Source organism: Narcine bancroftii, chromosome 10 (genome assembly GCF_036971445.1).
Source record: "Narcine bancroftii isolate sNarBan1 chromosome 10, sNarBan1.hap1, whole genome shotgun sequence".
Lineage (NCBI taxonomy): Eukaryota > Metazoa > Chordata > Chondrichthyes > Torpediniformes > Narcinidae > Narcine > Narcine bancroftii.
Window position 1 is genome coordinate 7661541 of NC_091478.1, and position 21315 is coordinate 7682855.

General features: G+C 38.3%; 1 protein-coding gene across 1 annotated transcript in view; it reads left to right on the forward strand.

Moving 5' to 3' along the window:
- The first annotated feature begins 6951 nt into the window (after positions 1-6951).
- The window catches only part of adam12b (ADAM metallopeptidase domain 12b), a 275387-nt gene continuing 261023 nt past the window's right edge, over positions 6952-21315 (forward strand). Inside the window, exons 1-2 of the mRNA XM_069899558.1 lie at positions 6952-7015; positions 11404-11537. Of these exons, the coding sequence (XP_069755659.1) occupies positions 6952-7015; positions 11404-11537 (198 nt within the window). The remainder of the gene's footprint in view (positions 7016-11403; positions 11538-21315) is intronic.

Genomic DNA, 21315 nt, shown 5'->3' on the forward strand with positions numbered 1-21315 from the left:
TAATATACAATGATGTAGTTCCCCACATCTGCTTAGCAAGTGTTGCAGTGTGCCCCCTGACAGATGCAGGCAACTAAATCTCATCTCGAAGAGGCCAACAGTAATTTCTACTGTTCCCTTGGCACTTCTGTGGCGACAGTGATTGGAGAAGGCGTTGGTGTTAGCTGCCATGGGCATGGAGAGGTAGCTTTTGTCCCCCCCGGATCCTTAGCTCCAGGCAGTACTGGCTGCTAAAGCTAAAAATGTCTGGCAGTCTGGACTCCCTCAGGATGATGGAACCATGTGTGGTTCCCAGAAACAGCATTCACCATGAGGAATTAATTATCATGACCCACAACAAGCAACATATTGAAGGAATGGAAACCTTCCCTGTTGATGAAAATATCTGGGTCCTTAAAGGGGGAAATGCACAAATGAATGCCATGAATGGCTGCCTGTAGTCATGGAAAGGTAGCAGTGCTAGGAAATCTCAAAGATCAAGATGGCATCTGTTCCTCACAGTAGATGAAATCATTATTCTGTGAGTGCAATGTCTAGGTCAACAATGGCAACTACTTGGGAGAATCATAGAGATTTGCTGTGGTCTTTTGGAAAGATGGTGTGATGAGGAAGTGCAGTGTGCTCATGACCTGGATTAGTGCTGTGTCTCAGTGCTCCTACCAGACAGACGTACCAGGAACCCGAGGTCCCCGCTCTTGCCCAAGGTGACTTCTTCAGTGGGGAGGGCTGCCGGTCCCTGAGTATGGTCCACTCTTGCTGGGAGCCTGTTGAACTGGAAGAAGTTTTTAAAAAGATGGCCACCATATTTTCAGATGTTTAACTTAGTTTGAGCCAGTTAATGTTTGAGGTTTTATTGTATGTTTTACTTAAAAATAAAAGGTTCGCTAGTAATTTTATAGTCTATCCTTCTCACTTTATTCACCACCCCCATCCTCAACCTGGCCAGCGCCACTGCAACTCCCCCCTGTCCAGCACCTCCCCATCCCCACCCAGAGACCCTGCTAATTGGAGTGTGTCTTAGTTTTGCGTGAATCTGAAATCAGCGCAATTACTTAATGTTGCGTCATTACGTATTATTCCATTATCAGAAAAATTCTGAACAGTGTCTGGACTCGAGGGTTTTGGATAAAAGATACGTACCTGTCGTTGCATTGGTTCTTTACTATAGGCAGCGTGTTCTTTTTAGAGTGAGAAAAGTGGATGTTTGTAGTGTGCAGTACAATAGCAATTTTATCTTAATGTTGGCAGAAGTGTGCAGTGTGAGAATTGAGACATCAAGGGACCGTCTCCCTGACGTTCGGTGTTGTAGGGTGTGTCTGGTCTAATTTTGTGGTACTTTCTTTCACCTGGAAACGATTGCTCATACTCACTATCAGGGGTAAAATAGAATTTACATGGTGAGAATTTCTAGGCTTTTACTTTGTTTTTGGCCAGAAATCATAATGCATAAAAAAAACTTGGTGATAGTTAACAAAGACAAAGGAGGAATATCTCCTGTGATAAATTCTGAGGTCAGAAGAAAATCAAGACGGTTACACTTGAAAGTCACCTGAAGTAATTGAATTTCTCAAAAATTGAGAGGTGATCATGCTATGAATTAAAACCAGACAGTCACTGCAAAGTTGGGCTTTGTTAAAATTAATATCCTTCATATTTCAAAAAAAAGAAGCAGGATTCATTCTCGAAGGTGTAAATTGTCACTGGCAATTTTGTAAGGTTTGTGCATGTTTTGTAATAACATTAATGTTCATTTCTAATCACAGTGACCCAAGCTCTCAAGGACATCAATCAGGTCAATAGCTTGCACATACCCTGCAATTTGAAGGAAGGATCATGAGGGAAATAAAATTGAAATAATCCACATTCCAATAGCTTTCCAAAATTCCATGCCACGATTGCATTAGAAGATGGCAAATGGCCAATTTACCTTAAATTGGCTGTGATTCTTTAGGCAGGATTTTTTTTTACAAAGGATGAGCTGATTATCAGAGTTATATTGACACGAAACCCATGATATCCCATATGAAGCACAAGCAAATCAATGCCCTTCAAGTTCAAGTTTATTGTCATCTGATTGTACATATACAACATGACTAAACAGTGTCTCTCCAGATCACAGTGCACACACAAAATACACAGTACATAATGATCACATAAATAAATATTTGGGATGATTTATATGGTCTCACAGCCTACGGGAAGATGCTATTCCCCAGCCTGGCAGTCCTTATTTTAAATCTCCTTGCACCTTCCTCCAGATTGCAGTGGGTTGGATACTGTATGCTGGATGGAAAAGCTCTTCTCTAATTCCTTGAGCCCGAATTGGACAGCAACCCCAGTAAATGTGGTCGTTAGAGGAAAGGGAGACCCCAGTGATCCTCTCAGCTGTTTTAATGATCCTCTGTATAGACTTCCGGTCTGATGCTTTGCATCTTTCCTATCACACAATGATGCAGCCAGACAGAACACTCTCCGTTGTGCTCCTGTGAAAGTTTGTCAAGATGTGGACCTGTCACCTTGCCCTCTTCAGCCTCCTTAGGAAGGGTAGGCGCTGCTGTGTCTCCCTGACAAATGAAGGTTGTTGTGATTCAGGGATTGGTCTTCACTTATATGCAAGCCAAGGAACTTTGTGTTCTCCACCAATGGAATGGTTGCCATGTAGTAGAGATAGTTGACCCATTGTGCTCCTAAAGTCCACAATCATTTCCTTTTTCACGTCCACTTGAGACTCAGGTGGTTTGTCTTTCAACTTCTTCGATGTGATGCGACTCATCGTTGGCGCTAATGAGGTCAACCACTAATGTGTCATCGATACATTAGATGATTCTGTGGGAACTGAATCTGGCAGTGCATTTGTGAGTGAGCAGTGGGAACAGTAACGGGCTGTGCAAGTGCTCTGTGTGATCATGCTTGAGGTTTTTGCTGCCAACCTGGACAGACTGTGGTTTTTCTGTCAAGAAGTTCAGAATCCAGTCTCAGAGAGTGGTGTTGAGTTCCAGTGAGGGCAAGTTTATCCAACAGCTTCTGAGGTAATAATAGTGTTGAACACTGAGTCAAATCCGTGAACAACGGTACGTTCTCGAGATGGACAAGGAGAGAGTGGAGTGCATCATTGGCTGGTTTGGGCAGTAGGCACAGTTTGATGCATTTCATCACAAGCTGCTCAAAGCACTTCATGATCGTGTACGTCAGTGCCACTGCGAGGTAGCCATTTAGTCTGGTTACCGTTGCTTTCTTGGACACCACCGGGATGATGGTAGCCTCATAAAACCTGTGGGGATCGTGAGTGGCTGTAGTGAGATGTTGTAGACGTTCTTCACAACCTCCATCAGCACCCATCTAGGCATTTTATGTGGACCTACGGCTCTGTGTGGGTTCACCTTGGATAGGATCTTCCTCATTTCAGTGTGGCTACATAGCCTAACCCTTGAGGATGACATTAAAATCAATTTGAGCCTAATCACCTTTTTCAGAATACATTGCAGAAATAAGGAAGAGAAGCTAAAGAAAATGTTGAAAGGAGTTTTCACAAATAGTATTTGATTAAAATGTTACAAAACTAAGTTAATAGGGAATCAGTTATGGTGAAAAGTGGCCACCTGGTAGATCAATGGAAGTCAGAAAATACAACATTAAAAGGAGGTTTGGGGGACTGGAGGGCCAAAGGAAGTGAGGCTCAACTGCTCTTTCGTAATTAATAATGAGGAATAATATATTTTCAGAGTTTGCTCAATCCCTGATCTTTGCAGAAACTGTCCATTTAGTATCACATTCCAGGACTAATCCTGCACCTCCCCAAGCCCAACATAACTTTTCCAGCACACTGCTCTGATGGCATAGTTGTTCAATTTTCCTACTGTAGGATGAGGAACTGTGAGAGAACACATGAGAATAAAATTTGTTGTTGAGTTGCTTCAGTCAATGAATACAGTAAACCTTATAACATGTTAACATTCACCAATGTTTTAAATTTGGACATACAGCACGGTAACAGGTCCTTTTGGCCCAATGGGTTGTGCCACCCAATTACATCCAAATTGATGTAGATTTCCTGTACATTTTGAAGGGTGGGAGGAAACCGGAATATCTGGAGGAAACCCATGCAGTCACAGGGAGAACGTACAAACTCCTTACAGACAGCACTGGATTTGAACGCGAATCGCTGGTGCTGTAACTGCGTTGTGCTGACCGTTACACTAACCGAGCCACCTTATTGGAAATTTAAAGAATATTCTTTTCAATTTATAAGACCTCTCTTTTAAACTTGAATATATTTACTTCTAAATAGCAATACTGTGGCAGTAAATGTAGAATACTTGCAAAATGCCTCTTATTGAACAATGTAAAAGACAGACAGATCATTAATGCTGTGGAGCTTTTATTTAAAAACTTACAGAAATATCTGCACATAATCATGTTTGCAATTGAATTCAATCATAATGACAAATAGTTAGCATAATATGGGCAAGATCGTGTTGGGTGTTCATGATATGTTAGAATAAGTGACTTGAAATAGGGTTACCACCATCTTTTCAGCCTTTGCATTTTGGATTTAGCAATTCTTTATGAAAGCAATCCTATCTTCTCTTCATTTTGTTGGCAAATTATCTGAAAGGTATGTCCTTTGTTTCCAGCATTAGAAAGATTGATTTTAAAAAATCAATCAACCCCTTCAACCTTCTTTGGTGTCTATCTCTTGGGAGTCCCTTAGTTGCGATAATTCTAGCACATCTCTTCCAGACCGTCTCCAAGGCACTGACATCCTGGACATAAAACTCCAGCTGAGGCCCAACCAGTGATTTATAAAGGTTAGGTATAATTTCTATGCTTCGGAATGCCATGCCTCTGTGCATAAAATCAAAGGTCCCATTTGCTTCTTAAATAGCTGTTCAGGGACATTGGAAATGATGTAATGTTAACTTTTGTAGATGGTAAGGTAAATTGCAACGTGGGTTGTGAAAGACTGCAGGAGATTATAAATGGCTTAGCAGTTTGGGCAAATAGATTACAGATGCAGTGCGCTATGGGGACAATAGTATTTTTTTAGAAGAGCAGGAAAGGAAAAGCATTCAGAATTGTAGAATCCAAAGACTGTGGAGCAATGGATGTGCAAATGCACAACTTTCGGCAGACAGCATGCAAAATTAAAATGTTGTACAGTGCCCTTGCTTTTCATTCAGAGCAGACAAACAAAGTAATGGATATAACATTGTGAGCAAGAACTTAATTGGGGCCTTGTTTGTGTACCATGTGCAGTCTTCTGCTTTACATTTTAGGAATTATAAATAGTTAATGAGCAGGATAAATTCACTGAATGGAAGGTTACAGCCATAAAAAAAAAGCTTGCACCACCATCCGATTTAATAAAAAAAAATTTGGAAAGATAATGGTAAGAGTTATTAAAAGGTGAATAAATAATAACTTGGTTCCACTTATTGACAAAATAATAATGCAGCGGACACAAATTTAAGATAATGAAAATAAAAGGCAAGGTTAGAAATGTATTTACAGGAAGGATGATTGTGATGTTGACTTCATTGCCACACAGAGTAGAACCATAGAACACTACAGCACAGAAACAGGCCTCTTCTGCCCTTCTAGGCTGTGCTGAATCATTTTTTTTGCCTAGTCCCACTGACCTGCACGCAGTCCATAGCCTTCCATACCTCTCCCATCCACGCACAAAGTCATGTTGACTATCCCTCATCAGACTGGCTATCCAAATACTTGCATATCCGATCTTTTAGAACACCTTCCAATAACATACCTACTATTGACATCAGGCTAACTGGCCTACAATATTTGAATAAGAGTCCACAGTATTGGATAGTTGAAAGATTGAAGTTAAAACTTCAATTTTACTTTTGTGAAATGTGATGATAATGGAGTGTATCATAACTCAAAAGCAAGTAATAACATTACAGCATTTTCATGTATAAGTGGCTTTCTTTTATTAATCTTAAAGGGTTAGTGCTCATATCCTTATAAATTTGAAATTAGACAGTAGGCATTATTGATCCCCACATGGATCAATTTAATCCGTTATAAAATGAGATCGAATTGAGCCTTCCAACAGTTTTGTCTGGTCAACACAGTAAGGGTTGTTTAAACTCTTCTTTTGCAGCTATTAGTTTCAATTTCTACCTGGCAGATCATTTTATCTTGGTGCTACTTGCTGAAACTGACCCCAATAATATCTTGATTGTCATAATCTATTGATATTTGGAAAAACATGCAACAGATCCAAAAACACTCTCAAGGTTTTTATGGCATTGGGAGGAAATTCATCAGCCTCATCAAGAATTGCAATGGAAGCCTACCTTTCGAACGTATAGCATTTTTTTATATTGCTTGTGTGTATGACCTTCTGAACCAGCTCCCGATGGACAAAATATTTAAAGGGTCAGTTTGCATTTTATCCATGGAACCAATGGTGTAGGCCAGTGGTTCTCGACCATTTTCTTTCCACTCACATACCACTTTAAGTAATCTCTATGCCATCAATGCTCTGTGAGTGGGAAGGGAAGGTTGAGAATCACTGCTCTTGACCCAATTATTGCTGAAATATTTTGCTTGAGAAAAACTGTCATTGGCCCATTTCCTTTGGAGTGATGAAACCATGCACATAATGAGTCTATTAGGTATGATTAAAACAGTGGGTTTCAAACTTTTTCACCTCATCCCTCCTATAATGAGCTGACCAGAACTGAACACAATATTCTAAGTGTGGTCTCACCACAGATTTGTAAAGCTGCAACATGACCTCATGACTCCTGAAGGGCTGAAGCCATGATCTGCATTGTACCTGAATGAATAAAAGGTGCAATTATTATTCTCACATTTTATTTTCCCTTCTACACAAGCTATAGATGATGTAAGCCTGCATTAATTACTTCTGTGTTTTACCCCCTCAATCCTACTTCTGAACCACATTCTTTCAGATGTCAAAAAATGCAAGCAGACCAAGCAGTGGGACAAAAAATTGCAATTGGATCTGATTGTGGTGAATTACCAGGTACAAATGACCAATCATTTGGGCCAGAAGAAATAGATGTCATTGGATGTGATAGTGCATCGCTCTGCTGTGAAGAATTCAAGGGAGCATTTCACTAGGCCACAAATGTTCTGGCATGCATTGGATAGCTAATAATGACCAATCCACTCTTGATGCCATCCCAAAACTGAGGGATATGGAGATGAATTTTGCTGCCAATGTTCTGCTCATAATCACTTCCGATACATTCTTGTCTGATTCGTCATTCTATTTTTTGTGTCCTTGGGTTCATTCAAAATATTACGATCTTCTGTTGAACCAAGATTCATTCACCTAACCTACAATGGCTCACTGTTTAGCAATTCCTCACTATTAACATTCTCGACTCACATTGGCTGATCGTCAGGAAAACAGAGTGGAAATAAAGGGATGCCTTACTGGTTGGCCACTGGTTACCACTGGTGTTCCACAGTGGTGTTCCACAGTGGTTGACATTGTGGCCATTTTTTGCATTGTATATTAATGATTTTGATTGTGGAATAAATGTCTTTGTGGCTAAGATAGGTGGAGGGTAGGTAGTGAGGAGGAAATGGAGACACTGCACTGAGATTTAGATAGTTTAGAAGAATGGGTTAAAAAAAAGTGGCAAATGAATTACAAAATGTTGGAAAGTGTATGGTCGTATACTTTGGTAGAAGGAACAAAAGGATGGGAAGAAAATTTAAAATTTGGTTGTGTAAAGGGACTTGGGAGTCCTTGCGCAGGATCCAGAAGGTTAACCACCAAATTGAGTCAGTGGTGAAGAAGGTGAATGCATTGTGGGAATACATATCTGGAGGAATATGATGCTGAGGTTTTGTTAGTCACTGGTGAGGCCTCATGAGGTGTACAGGGTTTAGGTTTGGGCTTCTTATTTAAGAAAGGATGAGCTGCCATTGGAGAGGGTTCAGAGAAGAGTTACAAGAATAATTCCTGAAATGAAGGGATTAGCATCTGAGGAAAGTTTGACAGCTCTTGGACTCTACTCCTTGGAGTTCAGAATAACGAGGGGGGACCTCATTGAACATTTTGAACGTTGAAAGGCCTGGACAGAGTAGATGTAACAAAGAATGTGACAAAGCGGAGTCTAGGACAAGGAGGCACAACTTCAGGATCGAAGGGCACCCATTAAAAACTGCAAAGGAATTTATTTAGCTTGAGAGCAGTGAACCTCTGGAATTTTCTACCATGAGCAGCTGTGGAAGCTAGGTCGTTGGATGTATCTGAATAGTCAAGGTATTATGAGGAGAAGGCAGGGTAATGGGGCTGAGTGGGAGAATAAATGGAATGGTGGAGTGGACTCGATAGGCCGAATGTACCTTTTCTCCTCCTGTATCATATAATCTCATATAAGAGTAGCCCATCAGTTTCCTTGTACAAGTTCTGGCCTCATGAGAATCCCAAGTGTTAATCACTTCAAATTTGCTAAGAGCTGGGGTGTTTTGCCTCATTAAAGGTGGTAAACAAATGGTAGTAGTTGTGGACCTTCAATGCCGATGATGTATTGCAATAATTTAGATGAAGATTGGAAGCAACAGGCGTAAGTTAGAAAGACTAATACCATTTTAAATTTGGCCTGAAGTCTTATTTTCTCATGTTGGTTGAATAAGAAGTATTGATTGGAACAGCAGGAGAATTCCTTCACTCTTCTCGTGAAATTTTATTATCACTGGAGAAGCAACTTAAGGCTTCATCTTATTGGAAAGATGAAACATTTACTGCTCTCCCTCAGTACTATCTTTGTTCTCAAATTTCTGGAGTAGTATCTGGGTGCACGAGCATCTGATTTGGAGGTGACAGTGCCGCTAACTGACTCACGACTGCAGTGATTATTTATGTGAAAGTATCTGATCTGTCAAATGTCTTTGAATGCTGTAGCAGGAGCCCCATACTTACAGCAGAATCGCGCACAGCCACAACAGTGGCTTAGCCCATAGCTTTCAACGATGTCCCAGTCCTCCAGCACCAGCAATTAGGAAAAGCGCGTGAATAAGAGCTCACGCTTTTTATGGCACCCTACACTGGAAAGTGACATCACTACTGCATTCCAGAAGGCTTAGTGTGAAACGTGCAGTGGGAACTATAAAATCTGTGGTTAAACACAATAAAGTGACTGATTCCTGACTCTACTGACTCCAATGTCATTTATTGCCACTTGCGTAAGGTAGCGTCCTCAGATAGGCCACTACAATGCTTTGTTTTCCTTTTTCTGATCTCCCTAAATAGTGTGTCTTCGGCTATTTGGGCAGATTATCTGCTCCCAAGGTAACGCCAATAATTAAAAGGAAACAAAATAGCTTACACTTGTATCACACATTTCATGATCAGAAAAGGTCCCTTGACATTTTACAGTCTGAACAAAAAATTTGTCTTTCAAATGTGCACTGCTGTTCATAGTCCATGTGAATCTCTTTCCATTTCAGGTACCTTTTTTTAAAAATGCTTTTTCAGGATATCGTTTGATTTTCTTTTTATTCACACCCTCAAATTCTCAAAGTGATTGCTTCTTTATTGAAAGATTTTCTGAGTTTTTTTTTCCCCTTAGCTCTTCTTATAGTAGAAGTTCCACAAATAGGTCTCAATTAAACATATGAAGCAAAGGATATTTTTCAGCAAATCTCTGCCTCAGAGATGAAAGAAAACTCTACTAATGCCAGTTCCTGGAAGGTGGTTGGAAATGCTGGAGAATGGTCATACTCGCTTAAAATTTTGTTTCTGCATCTCCTGCTCCAACTCTATTTGACACTATCACCAATAAAGCAGCCAACTCCTACATTTACACACATCAAACATCGGTTTCCTGCACCTTGATGAGGGGCTCAAGTCCGAAACTTTGGTTATGTGTCTTTGTTTTTGCTATTTAAAGGACACTGTTTGATCTGCTGAGTTTCTCCATCATTGTGTTTTTACTTTAATCCATTCCCTTCACCACAGGCACACATTTGGTATGTAATATATTCCAGTAAAATAAAATTGAGTGTTGCTCCCAACAACCCCTCTCAAATCCAGAGAGTTGCCACCGAGAAGAGCAAAGCTTTCAAGTCATGGCACCACCACCTACTGCAGGTCCAACACCATTCTGATCTGCAAATACTTACCGTCCTTTTCATTGTTACTGTTCTGAGGTCTGAAACTCCCAATTGTGGGGTTTGTGTCATCCCAAAGACTGTGATGGTCTAAAATGTCAGATCACAACCAAGCATAATTACGGACGGGCAATACGTGCTCTTCTGGCCAGTGATGGCCAACTCCAGAAAACTGTTAAATAAATAAAAAATCATGGAGCATGTCAAGAAATGATCACTTGTCATTTCATTGAAAATAATAGGAAAAATATTAGCAAAGTTTGAGGCTGGAGAGGTTAAGAACCTAAAACAGAAGCAAGAGATTGATGTCCAAACATCAATCAGGTTCTGGTTTGGATATACTCAGTGATTGAACCTCTACAACTTTCATGAGCTGAGTATTCACAAGCATCTGGGTTAATAAACATCTCCTTTTCTCAGCTCTGTTACGCTAACCCTTTTTTTCTGAGACTGGAACTCTTAGTTTTAAACAAATCCCCTGGGGAAACATTATGCTTATGTCTATCCTGTCAAAACCTACAGTAAGTCAATGTTGTTTGCTTCAGTGAGATTCTCTTTGTCTTCTAAACTCTGGAAAGCATAGGCCTAGTCTGTTTGGTCTCATGGGACAATTTCAAGATTCAATTTATTGTCCTGTAATAAAAACTGTGTCATATTACATGAAATTGCTTTTGCCTTGCTAGAAAACAGACAGACAGATTCACCATTGGCAGAAATTGCCTGAAGTGCCTCTTGCAGTCACAGAAAGAGAAGCAAAAGAGGGATTCCCTCCCAGAGTCACCGAGTGCCCGTAGATTCGCCTCCAGCGCTCTCGCAGCCTCCGCAGCCACACTTGAGTCTGGCTCAAACCCTCGGAAACCCTAGCTCCAAATTCCAACCTCCGACGCAGTCAGGAACCCCTCAGTACCCTCTTGCATCCCAGTTCCGATACCTGGCGCCCCTTTAGCCAGTTTCAAGCCAACAATCTAGTACTTTCTACCCCTCCCCCCCCCCCTCCCCCCACCCAAGTCCTTAGGATTTATCGGGTGAATTAAATCTGGTTGTATTTGTGATAGAAGGGGGAAAGCCAACACATTGCTCTTTTGCCTGCCAGTTGCTGAAGTTCTTTATTAGAGCAGAACTCAAAGTTCAGGGCTTAATATGTTGTACCCAACTGGTGCAAAGTATGCCTTTATATTTTTCCCTCTTGACACATAAATGTATCTGAACAAGTTTGCCACATTATGCTACATGTGGGAACCTGATTCATTTCCTGATCTTTAATAACAAATGATGTACTTACAGGCAATATTTTGTCCAGTAAATTATCATCGCCTAGGCAACAAGAGCATCTAAAGCAGCTGCAACAATATGAGCAAGTCGTTCCTTACCTCCTGGATGGAGATCACCAGGAACAATTCAACAACCTTCATGGAAAGGTCGGCAACTTTATTTTTCCTTTTTCTCACATGACAAAGTGACCTATGCCTAATGCTTGATGAATAATTGTTCATACTGCAATCAAGTAGAAACAATTATTATCATGTACTTTTAATACATTACAGTAATTTTCTGGATTTTTAAGATTAGATTATTTATCTGCAGAAAAGTAAATTTTGTCTATCCTGGCAAAAGGAGTCCTACTTTTTGGACAAAAACTCAGTGTCGATATATTAATGTCCATTATCAGGCACAGTCCATTAGGCTGAAGTGTGTTAATTTTCACAAGGGACAACATGAAGCCAAATCTAACCTCAGCACATTTTATGCCAGTTTAAGTAGACTATTCATTGTTCCTTATTTTCTGGAAAATAAATTTCTTCGTACCTTTTAAGGTAGATTTTGCTAATTTTTGCATATCGGACTCTTAACCATTTTAGAGGTTAATAAACATTATCTGTCTAATATTTGCTACATTGATAACCTAGAAGTCCTGACCTTTTACTTTTAACAGAGTTAAAGTTTTGCAGGCATGCCTGTAATTATTTTGATGAAGTTGTGATTCAGCACATGATTAATGTCCTTTGGAACTGTGTTGCGTTGTAATCAGAATGCATTTCACGATGATTTGGACAAAGAACCAGGGAGCTACCTTTCTCCGTTTGTTGAGGACACTGAATTAGCCGACATAACAAATAGTGTACATTGGAGCAAATGTGGTCAGTTAGAGGCAAGTAAATGTCACTGAGAAAGAAAGATTAAGTTTGTTAAATGGTGACAAGATGGAAACTGTGGAGGGACTTGTGTTTCTGTGGGGAAATTGTTGAAAGCTAATCTGCAGGAACAAAAATCAATTGAAAATGTAGTGAAATATCAGCATTTTTTCTCTTTTTTTAATATTTGAGTTTTAAGGAAATAGAATGTAGGACTCAATTATATAATAACAATATTACATTGAATATAAAATCATAGAGAAACATTCAAAAGGTCTGAAAAGACAGGAGAGCCCCTCTTCTCCCAGTGCCCCCTCCCCAGATTCGAAAGAAAAGGGGACCGACAGCAGGGAATAGAAGGAGAGAAAAAGAAAGTGGAGAAGTAAAAGCAACAGGAGCGAGGTTCGACATCTCAGTCGCATCATTTTGAGTATTAAATTTCTAATAGGGAATATACGAATTGACAAATATCAAAATAAATTGTACTATCTGGGGATTTAAGTAATCTAAAGAAGGTTTCAAAATTTCGATGAACATACTATATCTATCCCTAAGACTATAAGTAATCTTCTCAAAGGGAGTACAACTTTGCACTTCCATGCTCCAATGATCCATGTGAAGTATCTGATCTGATTTTCAGCATTTTTCCCAAGTGGACTGGGACACAAAGGGTTACAGCTGTATTGAGTGCTGGTTCGACTCCATCTGGAGTACTGTGTTCATTTCTGAGCATCATACTTGAGGAAAAGTATATTCAATTGAAGGTGACCATTGTAAATTCATCAGGTAATCCAAATGAGGCAATTGAATAGTTAAAGGATTTTAAAGACTTGTTTGGGGAGAAACTATATCCTCTGACAGGAGATCCAGCACAAAGACGGGGAATTACTTTAAAAATGGCGTGTACTCTTTATCATCAGTATTGATGCAAGACGACCCTTTTTTATGCACAGCAGTTAATACCTGGAACTCGTACCACGAAAACCTAAGGTTAGTTAGATCGATCAAAAATGTCAAAACTGCAGTTGACAGTTTTTTTTTTTTTTTTTTTTTTTTTTTTTTTTTTTATTTTTCACACCATAAATCACAATAGCCATGATATACACTTTTTCTTTTCCACACATTTACAGTGACTTTTTCTCCCTCCCCCCTCCCTCCTCCCAAGCCACCCCCCCATCCCCCCCCCCTCTCATCCATTTTAGTTATACAATCTAGGTTGCATTAATTCAGTTAGACAATGTTGTCATTCAACAAAAATACACCAGAAATTCTACTGAGTCCATTCTTTTCTTCTCTTCTCCTTCCATCAACTTAGGTAATGTTTGTTCCCGGTAGGTTTTCGCTATTGTATTTAATGTAAGGCTCCCATACTTGTTCGAATATTTCAATATTGTTTCTTAAACTATATGTTATTTTTTCTAATGGAATACATTTATTCATTTCTATATACCATTGTTGTATTTTCAAATTATCTTCCAATTTCCAGGTTGACATAATACATTTTTTTGCTACAGCTAGGGCTATCTTAACAAATCTTTTTTGTGCATCCTCCAAGTCAATTCCAAATTCTTTATTTTTTATGTTACTTAGGAGAAAGATCTCTGGATTCTTTGGTATATTGTTTTCTGTTATTTTATTTAATATCTGATTGAGATCATCCCAAAATTTTTCTACTCTCTCACATGTCCAGATTGCATGAATTGTTGTTCCCCTTTCTTTTTTACATCGAAAACATCTATCAGATACTGTTGGGTCCCATTTATTTAACTTTTGCGGTGTAATGTATAGTCTGTGTAACCAATTATATTGTATCATACGCAGCCTCGTATTTATTGTATTTCTCATCGTTCCAGAGCATAACTTCTCCCATGTTTCCTTTTTTATCTTTATATTTAAATCTTGTTCCCATTTTTGTTTAGTTTTACCATTTGTTTCCTCATTTTCCTTTTCTTGCAGTTTAATATACATATTTTTTATAAATCTTTTGATTAACATTGTATCTGTAATCACATATTCAAGGTTACTTCCCTCTGGTAAACTCAAGTTGCTTCCTAATTTATCTTTCAAGTAGGATCTCAGTTGGTAATATGCCAGCGCTGTATCTCCCGTTATATTGTACTTATCTCTCATTTGTTCAAAGGATAAGAATCTACTTCCTGAAAAACAATTTTCTATTCTTTTAATCCCTTTTTTTTCCCATTTTCTAAAGGCAAGGTTGTCTATTGTAAAAGGGAGTAGCTTATTTTGCGTCAATATTAGTTTTGGTATTTGGTAATTTATTTTATTTCTTTCTACATGAATCTTCTTCCATATATTGAGGAGATGGTGTAATACTGGAGAAGTTCTATGTTGTACCAATTTTTCGTCCCATTTATATAATATGTGTTCAGGTATCTTTTCCCCTATTTTATCTAATTCTAGTCTCGTCCAGTCTGGTTTTTCCCTTGTTTGATAAAAATCTGATAGGTACCTTAATTGTGCGGCTCTATAATAATTTTTGAAGTTTGGCAATTGTAAGCCTCCTTGATTATACCATTCTGTTAATTTGTCTAGTGCTATCCTCGGTTTCCCCCCTCTCCATAAAAATCTCCTTATTATTTTCTTTAACTCTTTGAAGAATTTTTCTGTCAGTTGTATTGGCAATGCCTGAAATAAGTATAGTATCCTTGGAAAAATGTTCATTTTAATACAGTTTATCCTTCCTATCAGTGTTAGTGGTAGCTCTTTCCAATGCTCTAAATCGTCCTGTAATTTTTTCATTAGTGGATTGTAATTGAGTTTATATAATTGGCCTAGATTTTTGTTTATTTGCACACCTAGGTATCTTATTGCCTGCGTTTGCCATCTGAATGGGGATTCCTCCTTAAATTTTGAGAAATCCGCGTTATTCATAGGCATTGCTTCACTTTTATTTACGTTTATCTTGTATCCCGACACTTCTCCATATTCCTTCAATTTCTTATATAGTTCTTTTATTGATAGTTCTGGTTCTGTTAAGTACACTATCACATCATCCGCAAACAGACTGATTTTATATTCCCTGTCTTTTATTTTTATTCCTTTTATATTATTATCTCTTCTTATCGATTCTGCTAGTGGTTCTATAGCTAGCGCAAACAATAATGGTGATAGTGGGCATCCCTGCCGCGTTGACCTGCTTAAGTTAAATTGCTTTGATACATGTCCATTTACTGTCACTTTCGCTAACGGTCCCTTATATAATGCTTTAATCCAATTAATATACTTCTCCGGTAAACTGAATTTTTGCAATACTTTGAACAAGTAATTCCATTCTACTCTGTCGAAGGCCTTCTCTGCGTCTAAAGCAACTGCTACTGCCGGTGCTTTATTTCCTTCTACTGCATGAATTAAGTTAATAAATTTACAAATATTGTCTGTTGTGCGTCTTTTTTTGATAAATCCAGTTTGGTCTAAATTTACCATTTTCGGTACCTGTTCTGCTAATCTGTTCGCTAATAGTTTAGCTATTATCTTATAATCTGTGTTTAGCAGAGATATTGGTCTATATGACACAGTTTTATTTTTTTGAGAGAGAATTAAACTAGGGTATCAAGGATAAGGAACTAAGGTGGATGGAAGTATTTGAGGATAGATTAGCCATGATCTAACAGAAAACTGAAATAGACTTGCGTGTTTGAAGCCTAGAAGATTATTCTGTCTCTACATGTATATAGTTATGTTACCTGCTGAATTTGCAATACATATGTGTGTTGTTCAGTGAACTAAATTTGGATTTAAATTTGAAGCTGGGGGAAAACGAGTCTAGTTGTTTGACAAATCCGGACTTCAAGCTGGTTTTGAACAAGCTAACTGAATTTATTGTCGTCAGACCTTTAATTTTAGATCTTTCCTAGATCCCAAGTTGATCCAAATACCTCATCAATATGACATCTTGGTTAACCGACTTCAAAATAATCTCTTCATCCCTTCATCGCAAAGAAAGCCTTTTTCTGGAATATTTACAGACATGTTCAGTTCATAGTTGCTCATTGCATGAAATCAATTTGGAGATATCACTTTTGCAGTTATTATAAAGTTGGTATAGCTTTATAATGGTGCAAGACAGCAATTTGAACAATCTGTTGCGATTGTAAGATATTCAGGACATTGTGTAGACACTAGCATAGAAACAGCCCTTTCAGCCCAAAACTTTCATGCCAACAAAACGAGTCCCATTTGCCTGCGTTTGGTCCATATCCCTCTAAACCTTTCTTCTTCATGTCTAAATGATTTTTTAAAGTTACAATTGTCCCCACTTCTCCTGCTCTCTCTGGCAGCTTGTTGCATACACCCAAGACCCTCTATAGGCCCTTTCATGAAGTGTAAAGGCCCGAATGTAAAGGTGGATCTTCTCTGCCCTTGCGTCGGGAGACTTACCTCTGAATGTGCCGAGGCCAACTCCAAGGTGCTGACTGCAATCCCTCTCAGGGAAGGATAACAGGCACTTTGCCACCTCACATGAATGTATAGCTGAATTGAGAATTTAAGACCTTCAAGCAAGACTAAAATGATGCTGAACATTTAAAGATCAACTTTTCAGACACACATCCACCCCATACACATCTGCACATAGTAGAGTAAAGTTTAGAGTTGAGTAAGAAATGTTATGTTATTAATAGTTTAATTAAAAACTGTTATTTTGAATTTGCCAGTGTCTGGTGAACTATCCATTTCTGTTCCTGTGTGAGTGCTAACAAAAACCCTTTAGTTCCAAACATAATTAAAAGGGTTGTTAGAGCATAACAGTTGTATGATAGTTAGAGTTGACCTGTTAGATTATTTGTGAAAGAACCCTTCTCATTGTACTACGATAGATAAACTTTTTTTTTAAAGTTGCAAAAGTATAGAATTCCTTGCTAAAAACCACTTCTCTCCACCACTTCCATCTCTCCATCTCCATCTATGGTGCCTTAAACAGCTCAGTATTACCAGCAATTTCTATTTTCCAACTTGCACTTTTTATTTGTTTTCTTGATTCATCAATGAAAGTAAGATGCTTTTACTGATAACAATATTGTGAAGCACATAGCACTTCCAGTAAATTAGAACATTGCACAGCAAAGGAATGAGCTCTTTGGCCCATCTTGTCTGTGCTGACCATGATGCCAACATTAAATCCATCTGTCTGCACATGGCCTCTATTCTCTGTCTGTTCATGTGTCCAAGTTATTCACTATCATATGAAAACTAAAGATCTCACATCATTGAAATTATATCAGTGTTAGTATTAGAATGTTGAATTTATTACACAGGATTTCAAAGCAAGTTTTATTTCATCAAGCTTTCATAGATTTACCACTCCATCTGTAAAATTAGTGTGCAGTTTTGGAGTGGGAAATCACAATAATTCATCCCTCATGCCAGTCATATTTCTGGACAATGGGGATGGGGTGCGGTTGACATGTGCTCATGTCCATTATACTATATTTCTGTCCCAAGAGAAGATGGGGAGGAGTTTGTTTGTTTCCTTATGCGTGGAATGGGTTGAATAGTTGCTTCAGTTGTGATATTTCTTTGGGTGGAGGATGGTGCAAGGATGAGTTGGAGAGATGGAATGATAGTAGGAATGGATGAACCAGCTGATCATTGTGTTCAACTTTATGCGGAGGATGAATGCTCATGAAGTCTCTTTAACTGGCGACCTTTTCAGGGTCCATCTCGAATGTGATCTTACTATTGCTGTTTTTGGCCCTCTTTCTTTAACCAGCAATTAATTCCTCACAAATCAGCTGTTCTGAGCAGGGAATGTCAATAGAGAATCCAGTTAAATAATAAAATCTGCAGATGTCTGGGTGTAGTGCAATAACAAAAGTGCTGGAGAAACTCAACAGGTCACACAACATCCATAGACAGTAAAAGGCAGTCAAAGTTTTGGGCCTGAGCCCTTCATCAGGAATGTGGGGAAAAACATGTAGACATTTGAATAAAAAGATGGGGGGGAAGGAAGGAAGGGAGGGGGAAGGGACACAGGCTAACAGGTGAGGGGTAATAAGTGAATAAAGGTGGGAGTGTGTGTGTGTGATATTTTTTATAGATATATATATCCACAAATTCCAGGTAACTATCTTATCTATGCCTCTCATAATTTTACACCAGATTGTGCCTCAGCATCTGATGTGGCAGAGAAAATAATCCAAGTTTGTCCATTCTCTCTTGTTGGGAAATACTCTCTAAACCAGACAATCATACTGATGATGATTGATCTTCTGAGCCCTCTCTGAAGCCTCTACATTCTTCTTCTGGCATTGTGAAGAGAACTTCCCATGATAGTCCATTCCTGCATCTGCCATTTTCCATCAATATTTTGACTGATCGATATCATTTGGCAACTTTCCTCATGATCCAGGAAGAACCATAGCTTTATTTTTTTATTAAGGCTTTGACGCTTCCAAAGGGAAGGACGTCTATTTTAAATTTGGAAAGGCAGAGTGGTAACAGTTCCTTCCGGCCCACAAGCCCTTGCTGCCCAATTACACTCCATTAACCTACAACCTCCGTACGTTTTGAAGGGTGGAGGGAAACCGGAGCACCTGGAGGAGACCCACACAGAATGGGGAGAACGTATAAACTCCTTACAGACAGTACCGGATTTGAACCCAGGTCACTGGTGCAGTAATAGCATTGCTCTAACCGCAACACTAACTGCCCAGATGGGATCTCATATTAGTGAACATCATGAAAAATAATGCATATTTAATAGTCAATAAAAGCCAAAGATGACATCCACTCTGTTCCAATTTAGTATTAATAGTTTTGTCAATTACATATTTAAAAGAAAAACTTTCAAACAGATGTGCACAGGAATACACATTTGATCCCTTTTGGAGGGCGATGTGGGCACGTTTTTAATCTTGCAGGATAACCAGGTGTTTGGTCGTCTAGATTTTGCGGTTAGAGATTGGGTAGAGTATGGGGATGATGGTTTCTCTAGACTGTGTCCTTGTTTGCTCCTTGTGCATGCGCAGATTCAACTTTTAAAAAAAAAGCATTTGATGTTGCATATTGAATTTTGTAAATCCTATTTGCAAAACACAAAACAGTAAAAATAAATGCTGTATAATTTGGGACAGTTAAATCCTGAAATGAGATTTTTATACCCATTCTGAAAATAATGTAAACAGACAAAATTCTGTTCACTGTAAATTACCAAAATTTAGCATTTAGTGGTATATTTAAATATTCATTTAACAGTAAATGGTTATGTGGTTATCAGTGAGAAACATACAACAAAGTTTCACTATGGTTGAGTACACATGTAGCATCTGATGTTTAGAAACTCACTGTGTCCTGTGGAATTAAATGACTTAATTTAAATACTTCCAGTATCTGCAGTTTTACAAGAGTTGTGTTCAGGAAGCCTGCTTTTTTTATGCTGGACACCTGGGTCTCGACTTAAGAGACTGAAATAGAGCTATTAGTATCCTCTTTCTGCCAAAAGTATGGCTGAGTTTTATGATCTAGGCAGTTAATGTGGAAAAACTTTGTTAAAAATCTTCATAGAAGATGCTCGTTTTAGCAAGATTGAACAGGTTCATAAATTATGTTTATGACTTCATTGACTTCATAGCCTTTTAACTAATAATAATAGTTTCCTTGTCCTTGCAAAGGGAAATGGGAAATGAAGAAGAGAGAATAGAAACATTAAGATCTTCTTGCCCTAAAACAACCTTTTCATTGAGAAATATTTTCTTAGATTGACTCATTAATATGGTTTTCAAAAGTCAATAAACACCCCATATAAATTTCAGGAAAACAACTCAGAAATTATTTAATACACAAATGTGCTGGAGAAACTTGGCAGGTCCCACAGCATCTTTAGGAAGTAAAGAGTAACCAAAGTTTCAGGACTGAGCCATTTGTCAGGTAAAAGCAAAAACAGGTAGACAGGCACCCCCAGCATCTGCAAACTTGTTTTTTTTTACTCCGAAATCATTCAATAGAATTTTTGAGATTCATGCTGTCTGGGTACAGTTTACCACATTCTTTTGTCCACTATTTTAGAATTACTCTGGATAACATTATTTTTTTTCAAATTGTTTGCTTCCTGTAATAATTTTGGGGGATTATGATAGACAACATCAAACTGAACGCAAAGATCATTTCAGATTTGCTGTATCATGTAGGAAGTTGGAGAAACATTCTTTTATTGAATTTAACATGTTTAATCACATAATGAAACTAAAACATTCCATTTGTTCAACTGACCTAAAAATGTTTTGCTGCTGATTTTCATTTGTACTCAGCATCTGATGCCTCTCATGTCAGTGTCCAAGAATAGTTGGCCAGCAATGATGGATTCCAGTTGCCTTGATACCACTTTTCCATGGTTGCAATGAACTGGTGAATCCTTTCTCTATGTTTGTCACAGACTGCACCAAGATCAACAGGGAAGAAGTTCCAAGTGCGAATGCAGGAAATAAATTTTTAATGACATGTTGCACCTCGTGGTTTTGTATGCTTGAAATATGACAGATATAACATATTTTATGATTTCCTCAAAAACCGTACACGATAAGAACATTTTAAGGTGATTTTCATGATCAATAGCCCAAAATCCATAAATTAGACATGAAAGTGTTCAGGAAGCAAAATCCTCTTATTTTTAATGTTAAATGAGCACCTACAAAAAATTGTCATAGTTTGGTTACATTACAGACAATGATTTCCAAGGGTTGACTTCTTCAGTGTCATACATTATTTTTGTACTTTGTAGTGAATTTTCTACACAGGTGATTAAATTGGCAATTTCAGACTAATTTCTAAATTTACTATGCATTTGTTTGAATTTCTTTTGCTTTCCCAATGCCTTCCCAAATTGAGATAAGAAGAATTTCTTGGCTATTCTTTAGAGGAAAATATTTTCTTGAACTTGATTCAAAAAAGAATAGTAGCTTTTACTTCATTGCTAGCCAGACAAGCAATTTTGATGAAATGGAAAGATATTTTAGCACCAATTCGTATGCAATGGGGAAAGGACATTGTGTCTTGTTTGAGTTTGGAGAAAATTAGATACAACATTTAAGAGATCAAGATTGAATTTGAC